Source organism: Hyla sarda, chromosome 11 (assembly GCF_029499605.1).
Source record: "Hyla sarda isolate aHylSar1 chromosome 11, aHylSar1.hap1, whole genome shotgun sequence".
In the NCBI taxonomy this organism is placed as follows: domain Eukaryota; kingdom Metazoa; phylum Chordata; class Amphibia; order Anura; family Hylidae; genus Hyla; species Hyla sarda.
In genome coordinates, this window is record NC_079199.1 from 19,742,528 (window position 1) to 19,767,536 (window position 25,009).

Sequence of the window (25,009 nt, forward strand, 5' to 3'; positions counted from 1 at the left end):
TGTACTGTAGGGGGCGCTACCAGACACCAGTCAGTGCATACACTTCAGTAATACAGGTAAAGAGTACAGAACATGTAATACCTCCCTGTACTGTAGGGGGCGCTACCAGACACCAGTCAGTGCATACTCTTCAGTAATACAGGTAAAGAGTACAGAACATGTAATACCTCCCTGTACTGTAGGGGGCGCTACCAGACACCAGTCAGTGCATGCACTTCAGTAATACAGGGGTTTTACCAGTGAATGCCCATTCTGATTGGTCGGTTCTTCCAGCCATTGACACGTTTCGCAGATTCCATAGCATAGTCTGGTTTCAAGTTACAATGGTCCAGAAAAGAACATTGTATGTTGAGGCCATTGTAAGTTGAGGGATCACTGTATATATCATTTTTATTTTTTATCTTTTTGTATTACAACTAATTGATTACTGGGGCTTCTGTTAATGGGACCCCAGGTGATCGGCTGCTATCACGAGAGCATCATTGGAATTCATTTCCGCGTAATGGACACCGCTGTGACACCTGTGAGAGGCTGGGGAGTCCCAGTTGAGGGTGAGACTAAGTTACCCCAATATTACCTTTAAAGGGGTACTCCGCTGGAAAACATTTTTGTTTCTAATTAACCGGTGCCAGAGAGTTGTAAATGACTTCTATTTAAAAAAAAATCTTACTCCTTCCAGTACTTATTAGCTGCTGTATACCACAGAGGAAGTTCTTTTCTGTCTAAACACAGTGCTCTCTGCTGCCACCTCTGTCCATGTCAGGAACTGTCTTGAGCAGGAGAGATTTGCTATGGGGATTTGCTCCTACTCTTAACAGTTCCTAAAATGGACAGAGGTGTCAGCAGAGAGCAATGTGGTCAGAGTGGAAAGAACTTTTCAACTTTCTCTGGAGCACACAGCAGCTGATAAGTACTGGAATGATTAAGTTTTTTAAATAGAAGTAATTTACAAATCTGTTTAACTTTTTGGTACCAGTTAATTAAAAAAAAAAAATAAATAAATAAACACCGCCCACCCCACTCTATATGCACATACGGTCTGCGTGTGTTGGCCGTAGCCCTTGTATTCATCCGTAATCTGTAAGAAAGCAGATATATCTTTTGTTATATGAATTATTTACAGACACACACTATACAACCTGGAGCTATTCCTTTAAGACGTCTTGTGCATTAGTGCCCCTGGTCCCAGCAGCGCTCTTCTCTTCCCTGTAGCAAGACATTACTCTTATGCCTGGGCAGTGGGTGATGGGCATGAAAAATATATCAGGCTCTTTATATATTCAGTATATCAGGCAGCTCATCCGTGCACCAGGCTACAACCTAAACCAGTGGTCTTCAACCTGCGGACCTCCAGATGTGGCAAAACTACAACTCCCAGCATGCCCGGACAGCCAACGGCTGTCCGGGCATGCTGGGAGTTGTAGTTTTGCTACATCTGGAGGTCCGCAGGTTGAAGACCACTGACCTAAACCATTGTTGTATACAGGCCCCTGCCAGAATATAGTAATGCCCCCTACTAGGGCATTTTTCTGCTATTGAATGACATGCAGCTAACTGTATCCACCATATTTTTTTTACCTCTTGTCCGTTGCAGATCATGTTACGATCTGCAGACACTGTTGGACCTTTTGGTACCTTTTTAATAGTGTTGTCTGTGCTTTGCAAGCTTAGAATTTTCTTTATTTTTCTTTTTTTTTTTTTTTATCCCCAGTGCCAAAGAGGCGGTCCCTAGTTATTAAAGTGCCACAAGCTGTCACGCCTCCTCGCTCCCCCTCTCCCTTTGTACCTCCTTGATTGAAAACTGAGCCCTGACTGGGTTTTTTTTTTTTTATGTATGTTTGGGAATCATGCATCGCTCCCCAATTTGCCCCCCTGAAGACACCATCCAGGTGAAACACATTGGGTCATTTGTTTTTTTGGATGGTGATGTTTCGTGACCTTATTCATGCCACCCTGTTTGATTCAATAGTGCCATTTATTTGACGTACTGAGTGAATTTTGTATGATCCTACAATTTCTACTGTGGGTGATTGTTATGGTATTATGATGTGTGACTAAGGTTTCATTGTAGTAGAGCATAATTGTAACAACATATCCCACAAAGTCATGTCGCCTTTTATTTTCAGCTTACAGTATCTTCATTACAAATCAGTCCCACATGAGGACGGGATAGGAGGAAAGGATATGAGGTTGGGAAATGGGGACGGGATATGGGGTTGGGATATGACCACAATATAGGAGGATGGGATATGATGACGGGATAGGAGGTCGAGATATGAGGACGGAATATGGGGTTGGCATATGAGGACGGGATATGAAATCAAAAGCGTTTCACTGCGCAGGCGCAGCTTCCTCAGGCATAACAAGTGCAGGTAACCTAAGCTTACCTGCACTTGTTATGCCTGAGGAAGCTGCGCCCGTGCAGTGAAACGCATTGCACCTTAACCATTTAAAGGTTACCTCTCATCAAATAAACTTTTGATATATTTTAGATTAATGAATGTTGAATAACTTTCCAATAGCATGTTAATGAAAAATATGCTTCTTTCTATTGTATTTTTCCCGATCAGTCCTGTCAGCAAGCATTTCTGACTCATGCTGGAGTCCTAAACACTCCGAGCTGCCAGCCTGCTTTGTTCACAGCCAAACAGGCTGTGAACAAAGCAGGCTGGCAGCTCTGAGTGTTCTCCTTTGTGAACAAAGCAGACTGGCAGCTCGTAGTGTTTAGGACTCCAGCATGAGTCTGAAATGCTTGCTGACAGGACTGGTAGGGAGTCATTTCTTCAAAGTGGGAAATTAAATAGAAAGAAGCATATTTTTTAATAACATGCAATTGTAAAGTTATTCTGCATACATTAATCTATAATATATCAAAAGTTTTTTTGATGAGAGGTACCCTTTAAAGGAATTTTATCTTGATGTACGCACCGTGATTGACTTTTCCCCGATCAGCGCCACGAAAATTCCCGGTCTCTCCGAAGTTCCATGGTCTTCTTAACGACAAACATAGGATAGGTAAATTAACCCTTACCGACCCCCATTGACGAGGGACAGCGTTTTTGTTAAAAGTCCCATACAAGTCTATGGGAAATGTATGTTCCAGCATAACTTCCAAATGGCTGGAGATATTTTGATAAACCTTAGTACACAAGTTACTTTTATGTCAAATAAAAATATAGGATAGTTAAATTACCCCTAGCCTACCCCCATATGTGAAGGATGGAGTTTTTGTCTTAAGTCCCATGCAAGTATATAGGACTTCCAGTAACTTACTCCAAGCTCTGCTCTGCATCTCCTGGTGAGTGCGTCAGTCCTGCCGCACCCCTCCAGCATGCCACAAAGCCACACCCTTCATTTAAGCCACACCCATTTTATATTCTACCCTCTTTGTGCATTGGTCCGGCTTGCAAGTCCCACCCACTTCCACAAAGCCACGCCTCCTATTTTCGGCCTACAATCTCTTAATCACAACTCAGCCCCACCTGAGAATGGGATATGAGGTCGGAATATGAGGTCAGGATGTGAAGAATGGATATGAGGTCGGGATATGACAATGAGATAGGAGAATGGGATATGAGGTCGGGATATGAGGTCAGCATATGAAGAATGGATATGAGGTCGGGATATGACAATGAGATAGGAGAATGGGATATGAGGTCGGGATATGAGGTCAGCATATGAAGAATGGATATGAGGTCGGGATATGACAATGAGATAGGAGAATGGGATATGAGGTCGGGATATGAAGACAGGATATGAGGTCGGAATATGAGGTCAGGATGTGAGATCGGTATGTGAGAATGAGATATGAGGCCAGGATATGAAGACGGGATATGAGGTCGGGATATGAGGTCAGCATATGAAGAATGGATATGAGGTCGGGATAGGAGAATGGGATATGAGGTCGGGATATGAAGACAAGTACCTCCTCCTATGTTGCTTTCCCTTCTACCACAAGGATTAGGTAGGAAAAAAACGGGCAACGCCGGGTACTCAGCTAGTTGTTCTGTGATTATTGAGTGATACTCAGGTTTTTGTATTCTTTAGAATTTGAGTATTTTTTATTAGAATTTTTTTCAACCTTTTACCTTTATTCTAAGATGTGTTAAATGTTATTTTTTATACTGTGTGACAGTGACACTTAAGTAATATACGTATCGGTAGGGCAGTGGTAAAGCCACAGGAATACATAGGCTTTGCACACTTTTTATTACACGGTCCCTGTTTGATTCTCTGTTGCCGTCTTCAACACAACATAAATGCACAAGCCTTCGGCACCACCCTGACCCTACATGGGCTGTCAGATTGTCTAGGGAACACAACTTATCTAATTCTGAAGAAACTCAACTTGTTTTCTTAGTGGTCACTAGCGCGGGTCTCCAGCTATTTTGAGATTACAACGTCCAGCATGCTCTGACCAGTGGCGGGAGTTGTCATTTCTTATGTTAGTACCAATAGGGCAGCGGTACAGCCTTTATAACATTGTAATAAATACGTTATGCAAATCATGCGTTAGTGTAAAGCTGGTTTATGAACTGTAAATGCGCTTCAATGAGACAAGACAACGCTCTTTCTTTCCATAGTGACAAACATTATCCCGTATATTCCAGTATGGTGGTAGTCAATGTAAGATTCTCTGTTTCCTTAAAGGGGTACTCCGCTGCCCTAGCGTTCTGAACATTTTGTTCTGAACGCTCTGAGCGGGCGGCTAGGGTCGTGACATCACGGCCACGCCCCTTGTGATGTCACGCCATGCCTCCTCAATGCAAGTCTATGGCAGGGGGCGTGGCGGCCGCCACGCCCCCTCCCATAGACTTGCATTGAGGGGCGTGGTGTGACATAACAAGGGGGGTGGTTGGGATGTCCCGACCCCAGCATTCTAAACTAATGCTGGGTGCTGCACAGAGATCCCCTATCTTTGGATATGGGATAAGATGTCTAGGGGCGGAATACCTCTTTAAATCTCTGTTCAAAACACAACTAAATGTTACCCTCATCGTAACTCAGAACAGAGGGTGGATTTGACATTGTCCATATGTAGGTAGGAACCATAAATGAGCCCCAAATGGTAGGGTGGGGGAAGGAAATTGACAGCTGTATTATCTCACCATAGTGGTCCCCCCCTTAAGTCATTGGCCTGACAGACAAAGCTGACTACCATCCCGTTATCCCATATAATAGGATTTTCCTACATCTTTGATGACAATACGTTCGCCATCTTCATTCGGTCTCTCTTTTTTTCTGCAGTGGTTTTACCACAATTTCAGTATACAAGCTTACGGCAGCCTCCTGACACTACCAATAGACTGTCAGACTTTGAGGTTCGGGAACACGACCTGACTTATCTCTCTCTCTTGGCTGTAATAGGATTTTCCTAAATCTCCGATGCCAATACTGTTGCTGTCTTTATTCAGTGAAGTTTTCATTCAGTTTTACCACAACGTAAATGGCCGAGCTTATGGGAGCCACTTGACTCTAGACGGGATTGTCAGATTGGACTGGGAATGCAACCTGATTTTTCTCTTGGATGCCCAATCTGATCCTTAAGTGTGACTTAATCCCTTAGTGGTCTCGAGCTTGGAAGGTCTCCAGCTGTTTTGGAACTACATTTTCCAACATGGCCCCCTCTCCACTCTGACAGCTGCTGGGAGTTGTAGTTTCACAAGAGCTAATGTGACACGAACGGGTTAAATCCGTGCGGGGAGGATAATCTGAGAGCGCAGTAACTGGCAGCCCTATGTCGGCAAAAGAGCCAGGAATGAAAGGGTTATAGGAGAGTGGCAAGGAGGGGGTGGGAGAAGAAGCCACGGAGATCTCCCACCCAATTGGCAGTCTTGCAGTGTATAATTTTCCTCAAATTGCTCACTGAGCTCAGGCTTTTGTTTTATAATTGATTTATAGTTTGAGCCACTTTTGCCTCATCCCCTACTGTCCTGCACACGGTGCCAGCGAGTACATTACAGTGAGGGATGATGAATTACCGCGCACTCCAGATGCTAATGCATCACAAGTAAAACCGGGTACGACACGGGGCTTCATTAACAGTGGTAGGAGGCCTCCCCGCACATTCACATTTTCTCTTAGCCAGGCAGAAGTGTTTGATTACATTGTGCAGCCTAACAAGAACGCGGCGGCGGCAGCAGCGGCCCCCTTCAAAGACTGTAATACGGTTTATTGAGAGGAAGGGAGGGGGGATGGCATTGCCAGAAAAGTCATACATTTATTATAAAATACATTTTACCTCCGCTTTATTGGGGGGGGGGGGGGGGACACATTTTGTGTGGGGTATCATAGGATTCCCTCAGGGGGAGGGTTCTATTATGGGTTGAGAAACCCTTAACCAAATGATACCATAGAGTTCCCTTATGAGGTACTGTGAGGGAGTGACCGCCATTTTGGTTTATGGAATCCTTAACTAGTTATAATGATATCATATGGTTCCCTCATGAGGTAATGCTGGGGGCAACAGCCATTTTGGACCAGGGAACCCTTAACCAATTATAATGATATCATAGGGTTCCCTCATGAGGAACTGTAAGAGGAGTGGCTGCCATTTTGGATTATGGAACCCTTAACTAGTTATAATGATATCATAGGATTCCCTTATGAGGTACTGTAAGGGGAGTGGCTGCCATTTTGGATTATGGAAGCCTTAGCTAGTTATAATGATATCATAGGGTTCCCTTATGAGGTACTGCCGGGGACGACAGCTATTTTGGACCAGGGAACCCTCAACCAATTAAAATATCATAGGGTTCCCTCATGAGGAACTTTAAGTGCAGTGGCCACCATTTTAGATTATGGAAGCCGTAGCTATTTATGATATCATAGGGTTCCCTCATGAGGTATTGTAAGGGGAGTGGCCGCCATTTTGGATTATGGAAGCCTTAGCTAGTTATGATATCATAGGGTTCCTTCATGAGGTACTGCCGGGGATGACAGCTATTTTGGACCAGGGAACCCTCAACCAATTATAATGATATCATAGGGTTCCTTCATGAAGTACTGCCACCTAAGTGGCCCCACATGCCCCTGGGCCCCTCTACCCCCCTATAGTTACGCCCTTGCCCAAACCCCATCCCTCAGCGCTCCAGTTTGTCCTCTTTTTCTGGACTTGTTGGGAACTATGGGATTCGTAAATCATGTGTGAAAATACATGGAGATATGGGGGTTTACTCAGGATTACTGTGTGCATGTGTCATAATGCAGCGTTTTCCAAACAGTGTGTCTCCAGCTGTTGCAAAACTACAACTCCCAGCATGCCCGGACAGCCGAAGGCTGTCCGAGCATGCTGGGAGTTGTAGTTTTGCAGCAGCTGGAGGCACACTGTTTGGAAAACACTACCATAAGGGGTTGTCCAGGATGAGAAAAACATGGCCCAAAATAATGCGACACCTGTCCATAAACACTAAAAGCACTACCCTGGTTGGTTGCTAGGATTGTGTGCTGACAAAAAGGCAGTCGTTGCCCATATAACCAATCGAATCCAGCTATCTGAGGGATTGACAACTTAAGAAGTGCCCTGGTTGGTTGCTAAGATACATTCCTTTTTTTATAGAACAGTGTTTCCCAACCAGGGTGCCTCCAGCTGTTGTAAAACTACGCACCCTGGTTGGGAAACACTGGTTGGGAAAAGCAGCACTCTGGTTGGTTGCTAAGATACAAAAGAGTGCAGCCATTTTCTATAGCAACCAACCAGGCAACGGCTTTCATTTCCCAAAGAGTTTTTTTTTTGTTGTTGTTGTTGTTGTTGTTGTTGTAAATTAGAGCCGGAATCTAGTTTCTATGGGCAACACCATTTTTTTTTTTATTATTATTATTTTTTTTTTTATTAATATTATTCTTTTTTGGGGAGGAAATTGTCACTATTTTTTTTTTCTATGTAACAAGGCAAAGGACACTGATTACTATTGTACCTTTATTATACCTCTCCACTGCGCCATTTTTGTGTAACCTCAATTTTTGTCAATATGTTAATGAGGGCCCACAGGGCATCCGGGGGGGCGTAACTTTAGCCCTAGTTGTGAAGTAAGGCCCCCAATATGCCATGTCCTCTCATTTGTATATGCTTCTAACCCACCGTCCGTTTCTCTTTAACATGTCGTGTCCATCGACACGCTGTAAAATCGAAAATTTAACATTTTTCGAAAGGAAGGTGGAAAAACAAAACCCACGTCTGACACATTTGTTTAGAGCGCGTAAGCTGAAACGCCTAATTAATTCTTGCTTCCGCGCTGACATGTATAAATGATGGCCGCTTCCCTGTCCAGAGCGTCCACCTTATATTGTTAAATTTGCGCTGCCTGCGAGTTCCGTCGCAGAATAACGGGGACAGCAGATTAATGGAACCTGCTGGGCACAACAAATTAAGTTGACATTGATATATGAGAACATAATAGCACGATGATCCCTGCGTAACATTTCTGGGCACCTCCTGTTTCGTTTGGCTCTTGTTAGGAAACTAAATTATGAAATTTTGCTTAGCAAATTCTGACGTTTTTCTCTTTTTTTTTTTTTTTTTTCTTTTCCTTTTTTTTTTTCTTTTTTATTCCTGTTACCTCAGACCCATCCCAATGCCAACAAGCTGCCCCTAAAGGACGCGTTCACGTTTGACGACTACAGGTTGGTTATTTTATTTGACTACTTTTGCAGTATTTTATTTCTATTTTACATTTATGGCAAAGCTTTCTTTTATAGTATGTAATGAGGCGGTTGCTTCGTGGTATTTTGGTAAGCCGCACACCACTTCGGATACATATCGAACAAATAGCTGTGTAATGGAAGAAGTCAAAGGGAGATAATTTCTTTAGGTATTTTCAGGCATTGTGCAATGGCGAGGAAAGTGCTTGAGAGGAAATGTGTTTATATATTAGTATTCTTTTGGGAAAAAAACACCCCATTTATGAGGGCGATACCGGTGGGAATCAGAGAGTGAATTTAGCAAATTACTGTAAGGCCGGGTTTAAATGAAGGAAATTCCGGGTGGATTCCGATTGCAGCAGCCGTCTCTGCGCAGACATTAAGCGCAGTCCCATTCACTACAGCGCAGTCCTGGAACTTGTCCAGCGGATTCTGCCCGGAAATTGGACATCAACATCCGCAATCCAGAATTTCCGTAGTGTGAACAGGGCTTAAGGGTCCTTTAAGACACAGTGCCCAAGATAAGGGCTGATCTAGTAGATTGTCACTTTTAAGGTTTAAGGAACATTTACATGGCCCAGTCATCGTGTGATCATTCCTGCAGCACCTTCATTTGCATCATTGATCATTGCAACCATCTATGGTTTCTTTTACACTGCCGTTTTCCAATGGGCTGTCTTTTCCTCCCATTAAAAAAAAAAAAAAAAAAAAAAAAGCGCCTGACCGATCCCATTATAGTCAATGGAATCCATCAGGACCCCTTGTTGCCCGTTGTGCCCCATCCCGATAATGGCCGTTAAAAGGCAAAAAAAAAAAGCCTAATGGCCGCTCTTTAACGGAGCACAACGGGCAACAAGGAGTCCTGATGGATTCCATTGACTATAATGGGATCCGTCAGGCGCCATTTTTTATTTATTTTTTTAACTGGAGGAAAAGACAGCGCATGCAGTAATTTTTCTCCCGCTATTCTCCCCTCAATTTGCAATGACTGCTGCACTGCCTGTTTGGTGTGAAAGGGGCCTAACAGTGATTTTTCAACCCGCAAAAAAAAAAGAATACAGAGCCCAGGATGAGCATGATCACTGGGTCTGTTACATTTGGCAGTGGTGTGTTTGTAAAATTATATTTTGATATCTATGCTCTTTTGGCTGATAATTTCCCAACTCCAATGATGTTGCGGCAAGAGGACGTCCAGCCTGGAACTTCATAATAAATGCCTCCTCCCCTGTGCTGATCCTCCTTCACTTCATGTCGCCTGTAAACGTGGCTGTGTATGCGCAATCTTTGCTTACAGGCGATAAAAGTGATTTTACAGGGGAAGAGACGTTTACAATGAAGATTCAGGTCGGATGCCATTGTGCACTCAGGGTCCCGCGCACACCAAGCTACTTAATTAGCATAATTTGAAATCCGGAAATAATGGAGTAACGGAGGCATGCATCGTAAAATAAGTACCATTGGCATCAACGTCACAAGCCTATACCAATAGTTTAGTGAGGGTGATGTTGATGACGGATTCCCTTGAAGGGCAGGGTCACATGGGGCGTATCCGCAGCGTATTTGACACTGCGGATGCACTGATGGCAGTCACAGAGGGACTACAGAGCAAGCTCCCGGCCGCAGCCGGGAGCTCGCTCTGAAGTCCCTCTGTGACTTCTGTCGGCTCATCCGCAGCGTCAAATACGCTGTGGATGCGTGCCATATGACCCTGCCCTTTAAAAGGAACCTGACACATTAAACATTCATTCTGATCTGCCAACATCTATTAGTGTGAGAGGAGTCCAATGGGCGGTCCTAATTAGCAATTGACCGTTATTTCTGTCTAAAAAAAAAAGCCAGGCCCTTTAGTTAATTTATTACACATTATGCTAAATCCTTATATTCAAACCTATATATCAATCTGCTCATCTTCTGCTCCATAACATGATGGTATTTTCCTGGTGATGGGTTCCCTTTAATTTATATTTGTAGAAATCATGTGACAGTGTAGATTATACTTCTTCTTTCTGTACTTTATTCACCATCCAACACCAACGTTTTACAAACTCTAATAAAAAAATCATATTATTAATTAAAGGCCAATTATCTATTGTCCATGGGACAGAATTGTTGACCGCGCAGTATTTTTCTTGTTTTATGTTTTATTGAAACGTTCCCTTAAAAGCAATGATGCGATGGCGACCTCCATCAATCGGTGATGTATTTTATTCATGGACTGTACTCGCAGGGATAACAACAAAGTAGCACATCGCCCCTGGTGTCTTATCAACTGCCTATAGCAATTTGTAAATTCTGCATTATCAGAGCAGATCTCTGTGCTGTCCATCCTCATGTTAATCCGGCCTCATTATAAAGTAGTGTGACTTCATGAGTATCTGGGGGGATTTTTTGGCTGCAGGTGGGCTGTATCATCCGTGATGACACGACAGAATCAGATCCCCACCGAGGATGGATCTCGGGTAACTTTGGCCCTGATTCCGCTATGGGACATGTGTAACCACACCAATGGCCTGGTAAGTGACACCTCAGTGACCGTACACCTGGTGCACGAGCAGAACAGTCAGTCATAGTACCATTGTGTCTTCTCATCCTTTAAAAAAAAAAATTTTTTATTCTTTCTTGAAGGAGATATCCAGTCCTGAAAAACGTATCCCCTAGCCTAAGGATAGGGGATAAGTTTCAGATCATGGGGGGTCCGACCCCTCAATACAGCACTATGGCAGAGCCGGAGATTGCCGAAGTCAGCGCTCCGGCTCTGCCATAAAGTTGTATTGAGGCGGGTGTGTCAGCTGCCCTTCATGTGGTGGTTGACACGCCCCCTTCCCGCGGGCTGCCGGGGCCCCGTACGGGAGATCATGGGGGTCCCAGTGGTCGGACCCCCCATGATCTGAAACTTATCCCCTATCCTTAGGATTCTTAAATTTTTCAAGACTGGAATACTCCTTCACGTTACGTTACGGAATTTCCAAGCAGAATTCTGCTTGAAAATTCTGGTGAGCAGCCTCCTATGTTTTTTCAATGGGATTCTGCACATGGAATCTGTTATTAGTTATTTCTGCTTCTAGAAAAGATGGGTGACACCCTACAAAACCAGCATGACAACTCCCAGCTGTCACTCAGCATAACCCAGATGTGCTGCTATGTAGTACGGGCAGCTGAATGACAACCAACTAAACCCAGAGTACAACTCCCACAGATGTTGTCATTCAGCTTTCCTGGGCCCCAGAGCAGCACAGTAGACATAGAAGTTGTAATTTTGGGGGGGGAGGGCTGTATGGAGGTCACCTAGATTAAAGGGGGATTCCCATCAGAAGCAGTTAACCTCTATCCACACGATAGGGCATAACAAGCTGATTGGTGGGGGTCTGACCACTGGGCCCCCTACAGATCCTGTAAGCGAGGACACAATTGTCCCCTGAAAAAAATGTGGGTGGCCAGTGCTCTGTGCATTCTCTGTGCAGCCATCAAACATTGAGTTCAGTTCTTAGCAATGTTTAGAAGGCACATTGAGAATATCTGGCTCACTGGCCACGGAATGCCTGGAGCGCTGGCCACGGAATGCCTGGAGCGCTGGCCACGGAATGCCTGGAGCGCTGGCCACGGAATGCCTGGAGCGCTGGCCACGGAATGCCTGGAGCGCTGGCCACGGAATGCCTGGAGCGCTGGCCACGGAATGCCTGGAGCGCTGGCCACGGAATGCCTGGAGCGCTGGCCACGGAATGCCTGGAGCGCTGGCCACGGAATGCCTGGAGCGCTGGCCACGGAATGCCTGGAGCGCTGGCCACGGAATGCCTGGAGCACTGGCCTCGCACGTGCAGTGTGCACCCGGTAAAAAATGTGATGTGATTGGTTGCTATAGACAACATGGCCACTGCTGGTGGTTTCGATACATGAGGCGCCCAATGACATTATTTGAAATGTCACCATAATGACTTCCCCAGATCCAATGTTGTGGTAAATATGTCTCTAGTCGCACCGGATGGTCTCCTGAAAGCAGGTGTCGAATCCAGTGTTGTCTCTCTATGTACGAAGTGTTTGTGATTTCCCCCCCCCCCCCCCCCCCCAATAGGTTTCATAAAATATTCACTTCCAAACCTGTCACGTCAGGTGGAACAGTCGCACGTTGAATGATTTCCATTAATGTTTTATGCCGTCTAAAGAGACAAATCCGCTTGAGGTAAAATAGTGTCTAATGAGTCGAAATCTTTATTCATTACTTCTCTCCCCTTACTTAGATAACTACCGGTTACAATTTGGAGGATGACCGATGCGAGTGCGTGGCATTGCAGGAATTTAAGGCAGGCGAACAGGTAAGCATCGGCGCAAAAGAAGCCGTAGCTGAGGAGCAGTGTGCGACATCTGCCTAGTGCTTAAATCATCACAATGGCCCCCGCTAGCTAAAGAGAGGAAGGGATTATTCTAGTAGGCCTATATATAACGCACTCGGTATTACATTCCCCTCTGCATAAAAGACTAAAAACTCTCCCCATAAAAAAATTTGAAAAAAAATGCCGGCTGTCCGGGCATGCTGGGAGTTGTAGTTTTCCCAGATGCGCATACAAGCAGATCACTGGCCAGTGCAGGCTTCCCTTGTGTGTCTGGGCTTGACCGTATTTCACAGGCTGACATGAGAAGCCATCTATGGAGCGGAATGTCCAGCCGCTAGCATATAAAGCCCACCATAACTTTTATGAGGTGGGAGGCAGATAATTGTTATTTTGCTATCACACTTGGATAAACAAGAGCAGCTTTACCCTTTTTTGTACCGTCTTGTGAAACCCTGACTCGTGTCCCTGCGTTGTCTGTCCAAATCCAGATTTACATTTTCTATGGCACCCGGTCAAACGCAGAGTTCGTCATCCACAATGGCTTCTTCTTCGAGAACAACGCTCACGACCGGGTGAAGATAAAGCTGGGCGTCAGCAAGAGCGACAGGCTGTATGCCATGAAGGCCGAAGTCCTGGCACGGGCCGGCATACCCACGTGAGTACCTTGTGCAGCTGCTGAGATTGTCTGGTGTAGCACAAGGGGGTTTGTCAATTGCCGCATCCAATTCAACCTCCCTGTCTTATTACTTCAGCAATTTCAGGTTGTTTTTTTTCTTTCTTGAACCCGCACTGAGAGATGTTGTCTAGCTAAGTCTCTTTTTGATAAGTAATCGTTTATTTGCATAGGACTGCAGGTTTCTTAAAGGGGTACTTCGCCCCTAGACATCTTATCCCCCTATTCCCACAATTTAGGAATAATGAATACAGATTGGTGCTGCTGCAACTTTTGGGTTACATATGGCGTGCAGGAGGCATGTCCCTGCTGTGTCAGTCTTGATGTCATTAGCATGGAGAAGATCCAGGCAATGCAATAAGCTCATAGCACGGAAGGTTCTAATGGCACTAATATATATTTATTTTTTTATATATTTGTGGTGTCCCGGTACCGTATTGCATACCGTACCTTGTATGGTGGTCCCCAGAGTTACTACGTTCAGGTAGGGTCCCCCAGGTGGGACAGCTCCTAGTCGCCTCCTCCTTCTCTAATTTTATAATGTTTATGTGTTCATATTTAATAGTGTGTATATTTAATGTAATGCATATTAGTGTACTTACCTTGATAGCGTCATAGGACCTTCGGTCATGTGACCATGCTAATTCCTCTATGGTATGTTGAAGGACCTTAGGAGGTCCTTGGGTCACATGTTTACCCATAACTCTATGTAAAGATGATTGACAGAAGTATTGGACCAATTAGCTCTAGTCCAGCCCCTGCCCATATAAGGGAGCTGTAGCCAATGATCGCTCTCTTGGGTTGCTGCTCTCTTGGATGCCGGACTAGCAGGACTGATCTGCGCAACTTTCAAAGATAATATAGGCCAGGCCTCAGACTAAACTAAACTGTGAGTCCTAAACTAAATCCCCGCTTAAGCTAGCGTGACCGAAACTAAATCCCCTAAATCCAGTGGAACAGCGCATATCAGTCTACGGACTCTAAAACGATTAAGGTCCCAACCACTGTCAATCTCTAAGAGACTTTACCTGTATAGAGACTGTTCCGGTTATGAAGCTTGCATAAAATCTTCAGTAAAGTTCCGACTGTTTTCAGCAAACTCTCCGTTTGTGGACATTCAATTATTCTATACATCCCTATCGCTCTTGGGAAGGGTGGCGGTAGGACAAGCATTACAGAGGAGCCCTCACCCTGGCGTCAGGAATAGAAAGGGTTAAACAAGCACCCTTTAGTAACCGCACAGCTACATTTCGTATACCCTACTCCCCCAGGCTAGCACATATATATATATATATATATATATATATATATATATATATATAAAAATTTAATTTTTTTAAATCTATATATATATATTTTTTTTTTATATTATTTTTCATCTCCTCTTTTGGGAAAGGTGGGTGGAACAATGGTAAAACAGAAAGGATTTGATGTATAATATATAATACAATATATTTGCTCCAGTAGTTTTGGCTTGAATGTTTTATTATTTGAATTATTATTATAATATATTTTTTTTTATATATATTATTTATTATTTTATATAATGTTTTCCTTATTATTGTACATAATCTTTCCGCACAGGTCCAGTGTGTTTGCGCTGCACATCACCGAGCCGCCGATATCTGCGCAGCTTCTGGCTTTCCTGCGAGTCTTCTGCATGAGTGAAGGTAAGATGTATATACACCTAGGCCTGTGTTAGAGATGTTGTGGTCGCCTTACCCAATACTTTCCAACCTTTGTGCCTCCAGCTGTTGCAAAACTACAACTCCCAACATGCCAGTTTAATGCAGCGTGCAAAAAAAAAAAAAATAAATTAAGAGTCCTGTAAAGTACGAGAAAAGTGCAGTAAAAAAAAATTCCTTTAGGCTGGAATTACGCTTTACGTTTTTTTTTTTGTAGGAAAAAAAAATGCCGCAAAAAATACTGCGGTCAGGTATTGGTAATAGGATAATGTTATCCAACCAGTGTGCCTCCAGCTGTTGCAAAACTACAACTCCCAGCATGCCCGGACAGCCGTTGGCTGTCCGGGCATGCTGGGAGTTGTAGTTTTGCAACAGCTGGAGGCACCCTGCTTTGGAAGCACTGGTCTATACTGAAATATAATGTTTTGTCCCCTGGCTACATCTTCTTAAATTCACAATGGCTGCGAAGGCCCCCCTCCCCCATACGTAAATCCCTTATGAGATCTGTTGCAGTGTGTCGTGCAGATTATCTCATGGCTGACCTTTCGTTTTATGTCTTTACAGAGGAGTTAAAGGAACACTTAATCGGAGACCACGCAATCGATAAGATCTTCACCTTGGGGAATAGCGAGTTTCCCGTGAGCTGGGACAATGAGATTAAGCTGTGGACCTTTCTGGAGGCGAGGGCTTCACTCCTGCTTAAAACCTACAGAACCACAGTGGAGGTACGGTCAGCTCACAGGGGTTGGGGCGAGACCACCTCTGCCATGTCCGCTACAGTGCTTATAGCAGTATTCTCCAACCTGTAGCTCTCCAGCTGTTGCAAAACTACAACTCCCATCATTCTGGCAGTTGGAGTTTTGCAATAGCTGGAGGGCCGCAGATTAATTTCCTGGAAGTCTTAAAGGAGCACTCCACTGGAAAACTTTTATTTTATTTTTATTTTTTTATTTAATCAACTGGTGCCAGAAAGTTAAACAGATTTGTAAATTACTTCTATTTAAAAATCTTAATCCTTCCAGTACTTATCAGCTGCTCTATGCTCCACAGGAAGTTCTTTTCTTTCTGAATTTATTTTCTGTCTGACCACAGAGCTCTCTGCTGACACCTCTGTCCATGTCAGGAACTGCAAATCCCCATAGCAAACCTATCCTGCTCTGGACGGTTCCTCAAATGGACAGAGGTGTCAGCAGAGAGCACTGTGGTCAGACAGAAAAGAAATTCAAAAAGAATAGAACTTCCTGTGGAGCATACAGCAGCTGATAAATACTGGAAGGATTAAGATTTTTAAATAGAAGTAATTTGCAAATCTGTTTAACTTTCTGGAATTAGTGGTTTAAAAAAAAAAAATAATAATAATAATGTTTTCCAGCGGAGTACCCCTTTTAATAACATTTCTTTTATCCTGCATTCTGTAGTCTGGTTTTTTATTCCACCACTTCTTTTCCCAATAATCCATAAACTTGCTAGAAACTACAGTTACAGCAGTGTGTTCCATCTTCAGGTCCTAGTCCAGTACTCTGATACTTAAAGGGGTACTCTGCAAAACGTATTTACAGGATAAGTGGCGCCTCGCTGTTCCTTACTTCTGAGCACTTCGGATCCCACTTTTTAAGAGAGTTGAGAGTTGAGAACTGGTCTCAGGAGGGACGGCCTGCTCCGCAAATCACCGGCTGAGGCCGGGCAACACTGCAGCCGGTGATTGGTGTAGTGGGCCATCCCTCCTTGTGGAGTGCTCAGTGGTAATTCCTGGGTAGACAGTCCCGTTCTGGTGATCGCAGTGGGGCCGGTGTCCCTGGGGTCCTGCACAATGTACTGCCGGCTTCTCACCTGTCCTCAGTTTACTGTGGCCCCCACCCTCGGAGACAGGCTTCAGTGACAGCCTGCACAGCAAATCACCGGCTGAGCTTAGCCATAGCGCGTCCCTCCCCCAGTGGTGGGACGCACCGCGATCAAAAACTTTTCCCCTATCTTGTGGATAGGGGATCATTTTTCCGGAATACCCCTTCAAAGCAATTACTGCACCGGCTCTTAGGGTGGGTTCACACCACGATTTTGCTATACGGTTTCATTAAAAAAAAAAGTATGCAACAGTACAGAAAACCGTGCCCATAGACTTCCTATTCAAAACCCTATGCACCATAATGTATACGGTTGTCTCCGTTTTTCAAACCATACGGTTTTTAACTTATTTTTTTCTGGACAGAAAACCGTAGCCTACCACGGTTTTTGGTCCAGGTGAAAAAGCGTATTAAACCGTATACGTTTTTTTTTTTTTTTTTTTAAACATGGGAGTCAATGGGAATCGTACAGAACCGTATGTGTGTACAGTTCCATCCAGTTTTCACCATACGGTTTTTGACTTTCCACAGTTTTTTTTTCTTGGAATTTCAATCAAACAAGTGAAACTTTATTCTTAATGGAGGGAAAAGTTCAAAACATATACTTTTTTTTTCTTAAAAAAAACGGATTCAACCGGACATAAATTTTCAAACCATATACAGATAAAAATGTGTACACACGTTTTGGTACAGTTTAGTCAGGTTTTGAGGAATCCGTTTTTTTATCAAAAACCTGATATGGGAACTGTATTGCAAAAATGTGAACCCAGCCTTAGTCTGTCTGTGAAGTGCGCTCTTCGCTCCCCGGCTGTCAAACCTGATTCTTTTACTGCATTAGTCTATGGAGCTTATCAGTTGGATCTGGCACCCGGCCAGGTAGTGAACAGCGCCCTCGTGCACCTCATTGGCTTATAAGTCGCCAGGACTGGGACCCCCTGCGTTCAAAATTTTTGCCATGTCTAAACAAATTCCAAAAGTTTACTTAAAGGGGTTATCCAGGAAAAAACTTTCAACTGGCTCCAGAAAGTTAAACAGATTTGTAAATTACTTCTATTAAAAAAATCTTAATCCTTTCAGTACTTATGAGCTGCTGAAGTTGAGTTGTTCTTTTCTGTCTGATGACACGTGTCTCAGGAACCGCCCAGTTTAGAAGCAAATCCCCATAGCAAACCTCTTCTACTCTGTGCAGTTCCCCAGACAAGCAGAGATGTCAGCAGAGAGCACTGTTGCCAGACAGAAAACAACAACTCAACTTCAGCAGCTGATAATTATTGAAAGTATTAAGATTTTTTAATAGAAGTAATTTACAAATCTGTTTAACTTTCTGGAGCCAGTTGATATATAAAAAAAAAAAAAGAAAAGTTTTTTCTTGGAATACCCCTTTTAAATAAGTGTTGAGTTGCCAAATATTTTGATGGCACTGTATTGCCTATGCGGCATCCATTATGATAGGATCTACGTGTTTCCAACTTCTCCCATTTCTTTCCCAACCCCAGGACGATAAGCAGCTTGTGGACAGCGGTGACCTCTCCCCGCACGCAGCCATGGCCGTCAAGCTGCGTCTCGTCGAGAAAGAAATCTTGGAGAAGGCCGTCAAAAGCGCCTCGGATAACTGCAAGCTGTACACCAAGCACCTGGAAGACGAAGACCCGCTGCCCAAATACGAGGAGAGCAACATCGCCTTCCTGGAGAACACGGCCTCCGATGCCAAACTTCCCCTGGTCCTGAGAAGCCTCGACGACGACGAGGCCGAAGCCAGCGAGCTGAAGAGACAGGAGACCCTCACCATCACCGAGATCACCGAAAACGGCTACCTGAACGGAAAGGACTCTCTGTACAACGGGACCAAGTCCGAGAGCAACAGCGCCCTGGCGGAGGACCACGCGACCAGCGATGCCAAATAATGTTCCCGCACAAGGGCAGCTAGGAGGCAAAAGTGCAATTGTGAACTGTTTTTTTTTTTTTTTTTACTTTTAAAGGAGAAGCGCAGAGGTTTCTGACACCGTGCACCTGCATCGCCGTGTTCCCCTTTTTTAACATTTCTGCAGGAGGAGATGTTGCTGCTTCTGATGTTATTTTTTGGGTGGGAGGGGTTTCCTAATGTTGACTTTAAATATATAGAGCAGGAATAGGCAGTGATCGCTATGGCGGCCGAGCTGTAAAGATGCCAGCGATGACTACTGGCGCCAAGGCGGGGTTGTTGTCTAATCTTGACGGTTTGTCTTCGGAGCATAGACACAGGACAGTGTTTCCCAACCAGGGTGCCTCCAGCTGTTACAAAACTACAACTCCCAGCATGCCCGGACAGCCTTTGGCTGTCCGGGCGTGCTGGGAGTTGTAGTTTTGCAACAGCTGGAGGCACACTGGTTGGGAAACACTGTTCTAGGAGTATAGCTTTTATAAATAATGTTTGGAAATTCCTCATTTGCTAATGTTGGCACTTAAAGAGAATTTACCCCTTAAAAGCCATAAAAAAAACGAAATCCCCAATATATAAAAGTCCTTAAACGGCCCCTTTTTTCATGTTCTATTTAGTGCATCTCGGCTGTATCTGGGTGACTTCCAATATGGCCGCCTGTGATGTTGTTACCCAGGATTTTCGAATGCCCTGAACGGTAAAGCCTATCAAGAACACTGAAAAAAAAAAAAAAAAACATTACAAAACAGTATTGCCATTCAGGGTCATGGCAAAGCTGGGCCGAGGCTGGGAATAAAGACCGTATTGGTCGTCCAAGGAACTGATATGGCTAATAAAAGAAACAGGGACTTATGTTTTATCAGGGATTTAATGGGAAAAATACCTTAGGTTTTCATCTTAAGGCTATATGTTCACACAGTGGAATATTTGGGACTCTGCCGCAACGGAATTTCCGAGTGGAATTCTTCCTCTGCATTCTCCTCCGTGTGAACAAGGTCTAAAGAGGTTGTGTACGACCGTCGCTATTTTTCCTGCTTTGGGTTTGGTATTGAAGCTTGTTTTACGCCGTGTCAGTCAAGCGTGTGTCCAACCTGCGGCCCCCCGGGCATGCTGGGAGTTGTAGTTTTGCAACAGCTGGAGGGCCGCAGTTTGGACATCACAGATCGAATGTATATGTTGGCATCCTGATTGATGACAGATGTTGAAGAAAAAAAGGATCGGGCATGTTGGCTTCCATCTGCCCAATTCTATTGTTCCCCCTCTACCTATTGAAAATTCACTGTGCGTGGGGCAATTCCCCAACCAGTGTGCCTCCAGCTGTTGCAAAACTACAACTCCCAGCATGCCAGGACAGCCGTTGGCTGTCCTGGCATGCTGGGAGTTGTAGTTTTTCAACAGCTGGAGGCACACTGGTTAGGAAACACTGCCCTAAAGACCAAGCTGCAATACCAAACACATCCACATACAAAAGGGGCACTGTTTTCCGGAAGAAAGCAGCCATTATTTTTTTTACCACAATCTGCACTTCGGTTTGTTACGGTTTTGTACTCCAGACTTTGATAACCAGGTTTGCGTTTGAAAGACAACCGCGGCTTCCTCAGCGCCCGAAGACGAGAGAAGAGGCCCCCTTTAGTTGAAGTTAATATATACTTGTAAATAGAAATCTATATTTTAAGACCATCAATCACATTACGCTAGCACAGCACCGCTCAGTCACTGGTAGTTCGGAGGTTTACGGGTCCACACAAAAGCTTTAACCAGTTCAGTGTTGGAGGGGCTGAGAGTAAACACCTCCGAAACTACAGGCAGTAAGCTGCTTCTACGTGGTGGCTTCTTGGCTCCTCTGGTTTTCACCATAGCTAGGACTTTCGATGGCTATGTTGTTTATTTTTTTGTTTTTTTAAGTTTTGTTTCGTTAGTTTTGTTTTTTTTTTCCTCTGAAGTCATCAATAAAACAAACGTAAATGAGGTCTGCAGTCGTGGATTATTTATAGGTGATTTACAGGTAATTTTGGGGTTTGCTTTATGGCAGCTGCTGTAAATAGGAATTGATGGTCAGAAAAACATTCTATAGACTTAAAGGGGTACTCCACTGGCCAGCGTTGGGAACATTTTGATTTCGAACGCTGTGTGGACGCTTGGGGGGGTTTGGCCGCGCCCCTTGTGATGTTACACCACACCCCCTCAATGCAAGTCTATGGGAGGGGGCGTGATGACCGCCATACCCCCCCCCCCCCCCATGGACTTGCATTCAGGGGGCGTGGCATGACATCACGAGGGGGTTTGGTCAACCCCCGCAGCGCGCACACTGCGTTTGGAACTAAATATTTCCAACTCTGGCCTCTTTAAGACAGCTTCTCCGAACGGCAGGTAGTGGCGGGGTGGCTGTATACAGAGCCTTGTCAGTGTGTATTGTTACTAACCTGCCTCCAGCGATACAATAGAACTATTATCCCCCTGCCTCCAATGATGTGTCGGCTCTGCTGATCCTGCCCACTAATAAGATAGCTTTGCTGATCCTGCCCTGTAAAGATGAGATGGCTCTGCTGATCCTGTCTTGTAAAGATGAGATGGCTCCGCTGATCCTGTCTTGTAAAGATGAGATGGCTCTGCTAATCCTGTCTTGAAAGATGAGATGACTATGCTGATCCTGCTTTGTAAAGGTGAGATGACTTTGCAGATCCTGCCCTGTAAAGGTAAGATGTTTTTGCTGATCCTGCCTTGTAAAGATGAGATGACTCTGCTGATCCTGCCCACTTATAAAATTACTTGGCTGATTCTGCCCTGTAAAGATGAGATGACTCTGCTGATCCTGCCTTGTAAAGATGAGATGACTCTGCAGATCCTGCTCTGTAAAGGTAAGATGTGTTTGCTGATCCTGCCCTCTAATCAGATGACTCTGCTGATCCTGCCATGTGCAGATGAATTGGCTCTGCTGATCCTACTCGCTGATGATGAGAGATGACTGCTGACCCCATCCACTAATGATGAGATATCTCTGCTGATCCTGCCCACTAATGAGATGACTCTGCTGATCCTGCCCTGTAAAAATGAGATCACTTTGCAGACCTTCTAATAAAAATGAGATGCTGATTCTGCCCACAAATGAAGAAATGACTGCTTATCCTGGCCACTAACAATGAGATGACTGCTAAACCTTTCCACAAATGCTGAGAGGACTCTGCAGACCCCAGCCACGAATGATGAGATGACTCTGCTGATCCTGCCCACTAATGATGAGATAACTGCTGACCCCACCCATTAATGAGATGACTCTGCTGATCCTGCCCTGTAAAAATGAGATCACTTTCCTGACCTGTCTTCTAATAAAAATGAAATGATTCTGCTGACTATGTCCCAGTCTACACAGCAAAGTGAGCTACAGAAAATGTCAGTCTATGGTTTGTGCTCCATTGACCAGTATGAAAATGAGAATATTTCAGGATTTTTTCTGAATAGGCCACATACAAGTGACTGAATTATGTTTTTTTTTTTTCTTCTTTTTAATAGTAAAGATCCATTTTAATAGGTTGATTCAAAATCTGTGGCGTCTGTTTGCACCTGTATTGTCCCCATATTGTCCCCCAATTATACTCATTGCCAGCCCTGGGTGCATAGACTCTGCATGATTTCTAGTAATGTCTTCCTTTACAAGGGCGATCTTTCCTGGCACAGAATGAAGGTCTCTGTACGTTGCTGTCATACGTCCAGGACTCTACTTACTTGGTCATTAGTTTTATACCTGCGGTGGCGATGACAGTTCAGTTGGTTAATAAAGGTCACATTGTCCCCATTCCGTCCCTTGTACAGAGAATAATGTGGCGTAAGGCACTGATACTTCCCGCTTTTCACTGTCAAAATAGATGGAGGCAGAGAGAATGGGAGGGCGAAAAGGGGCAGAAAATTATATTTCAGTTTATAATGATAAATAACGCAATTGTTTTCCAAACAGTGTGACTCCTGCTGTAGAAAAACTACAACTCCCAGCATGCCCGGACAGCCGAAGGCTGTCCGGGCATGCTGGGAGTTGTAGTTTAGCAACAGCTGCCGTACACAATAAGTGGCATCAGAAGGGTTTTAGAAGTTACAAGACAAAAATACACAGCCCATACTGTTATGAGGAGGATGATGGTCCCTGTAAATGATATAGTCCCAGATAGTACTGCCTTCCTGTTTCTCATTGGCCTCAGATACTACCTTCTTCTCTATCTCCCTGTAAATGATCTAGACACAAATAGTACTCTCACTTTTTCATTCCCAGCAATAATATAGGAACCGATAGTAGTGCTCTCTGTTCCAGTAAATATTAAAGGCCCAGACGTTACTGCTTATCTCTCTCCTTCTGTACATAATGTGAGCCCAGATAGTACTACCACCCTGTCTCTCCTGGTAGTTAATACACAGATAATACTGCCTCCCAGTAAGGGGGGAAGGCACTGATATAATGCCTCTCAAACTCATCCAGTAAATGACATAGGCACAAATAGTACTGTCTCCTTGTGTCTGACTATAAATGATATAGGCACAGATAGTACTGTCTCCTTGTGTCTGACTATAAATGATATAGGCACAGATAGTACTGTCTCCTTGTGTCTGACTATAAATGATATAGGCACAGATAGTAATGTCGCCTTGGCACTCCCTGACAATGATCAGAGATAGTAAGACCTTTCTTTCTTTAGTTGTATTCTTCAAAATACGCTGGAACCAAGACGAAATTCTCCCCCCTACTTTAATGTAGCACTTTCAGATTGGATATAGCTCCCTCTCCTGCAATGCCTGGATCTCTCAGTGGCTTCTGGTAATTGATCTTTCCGCGGTCGGGCCAGGGACAAAGTAAGGCTGTGCAGTGTGGAGTAGGGCCAGGTGGCTGGGAGGCGATATATCTATCTCATATCTATCTATCTCATATCTATCTATCTATCTCATATCTATCTATCTCATATCTATCTATCTCATATCTATCTATCTCATATCTATCTATCTCATATCTATCTATGTATCTCATATCTCTTATCTATCTATCTTTCTATCTCATATCTATCTATCTCATATCTATCTATCTATCTATGAACAGAACTATCACCTACAAGAATCCACCCCCCATTCCCCTATAAATAATTCACCCATCTCCATAACAAAGCCACCTTGTCCCCTTGCTTTGCCCGGGTTAACACCAGCCCGGCGATGCCAGAACCCTCTGATTCACATCCTATCCTGTGACCCCCTTTTTTTTTTGATGCCTCGCCCCGGAATATTTCAATATTAAGATGATCTCTACACGGGCAATTACAATGAAAGGGATGGAAATATCAAACAGTCGGCTATGGACGGCGAAGAAAGACTGCGCGCTTTTTTCCTTGCTACCTTTGTTTTTAATCTGGCTCTGTGAATTCTGGGCTCCTGGCTGTGATAAAGTAAGGGCTTTGATAATAGTAGATTGTTCATTACAAAACATATCTCTCTTGTCTAAAGTCACAAATTGACTCCGGCGTTGAAGCTTTATTGAAAATTCGCAGTAATTTCGAGTAATGACCAGTTCTTACAGAAGAACAAACACTCGAGAAAAGGTCATTTTTATAAGCAGCAAAATTGTTCTTCCATTTTTTTTTTTTTTTTTTAGTTTTTTTTTTTTTTTTTTATGTCGCTGTCATCCTTCACTTTAATTAATATCAAAAGTATAGCTGGCTGGCGGTACCTTCAATTGCCCGCCGCGCCGGGAGACTGGACTTTTCCTGTGACATTTTTTTTAATGAAAAAATGCAAATCGTATTTTTTGGTAATAGTATAATAGGGGTGTTCATTAACTAATGCTAAATTGTAAAGTACACACCTGGGTGACACGGGCTCTGCAGTCCCGGCGAATGTCAAATGAATAGGCGGTAATGAGTACTTAGGCGGTAAATACCTCGGATTTCTCAACG

General features: G+C 44.0%; 1 protein-coding gene across 4 annotated transcripts in view; it reads left to right on the top strand.

Moving 5' to 3' along the window:
- Window positions 1–19,445, top strand: part of SETD3 (SET domain containing 3, actin N3(tau)-histidine methyltransferase) — a 56,788-nt gene extending 37,343 nt beyond the window's left edge. For all 4 annotated transcript variants that reach the window (XM_056546081.1, XM_056546080.1, XM_056546083.1 and 1 more), the window contains exons 8-14: window positions 8,564–8,622; window positions 11,039–11,153; window positions 12,876–12,950; window positions 13,457–13,623; window positions 15,226–15,311; window positions 15,891–16,051; window positions 18,664–19,445. In XM_056546081.1, coding sequence (XP_056402056.1) covers window positions 8,564–8,622; window positions 11,039–11,153; window positions 12,876–12,950; window positions 13,457–13,623; window positions 15,226–15,311; window positions 15,891–16,051; window positions 18,664–19,071 — 1,071 coding nt within the window. In that variant the 3' untranslated portion in view covers window positions 19,072–19,445. The remainder of the gene's footprint in view (window positions 1–8,563; window positions 8,623–11,038; window positions 11,154–12,875; window positions 12,951–13,456; window positions 13,624–15,225; window positions 15,312–15,890; window positions 16,052–18,663) is intronic.
- Window positions 19,446–25,009: the final 5,564 nt, after the last annotated feature.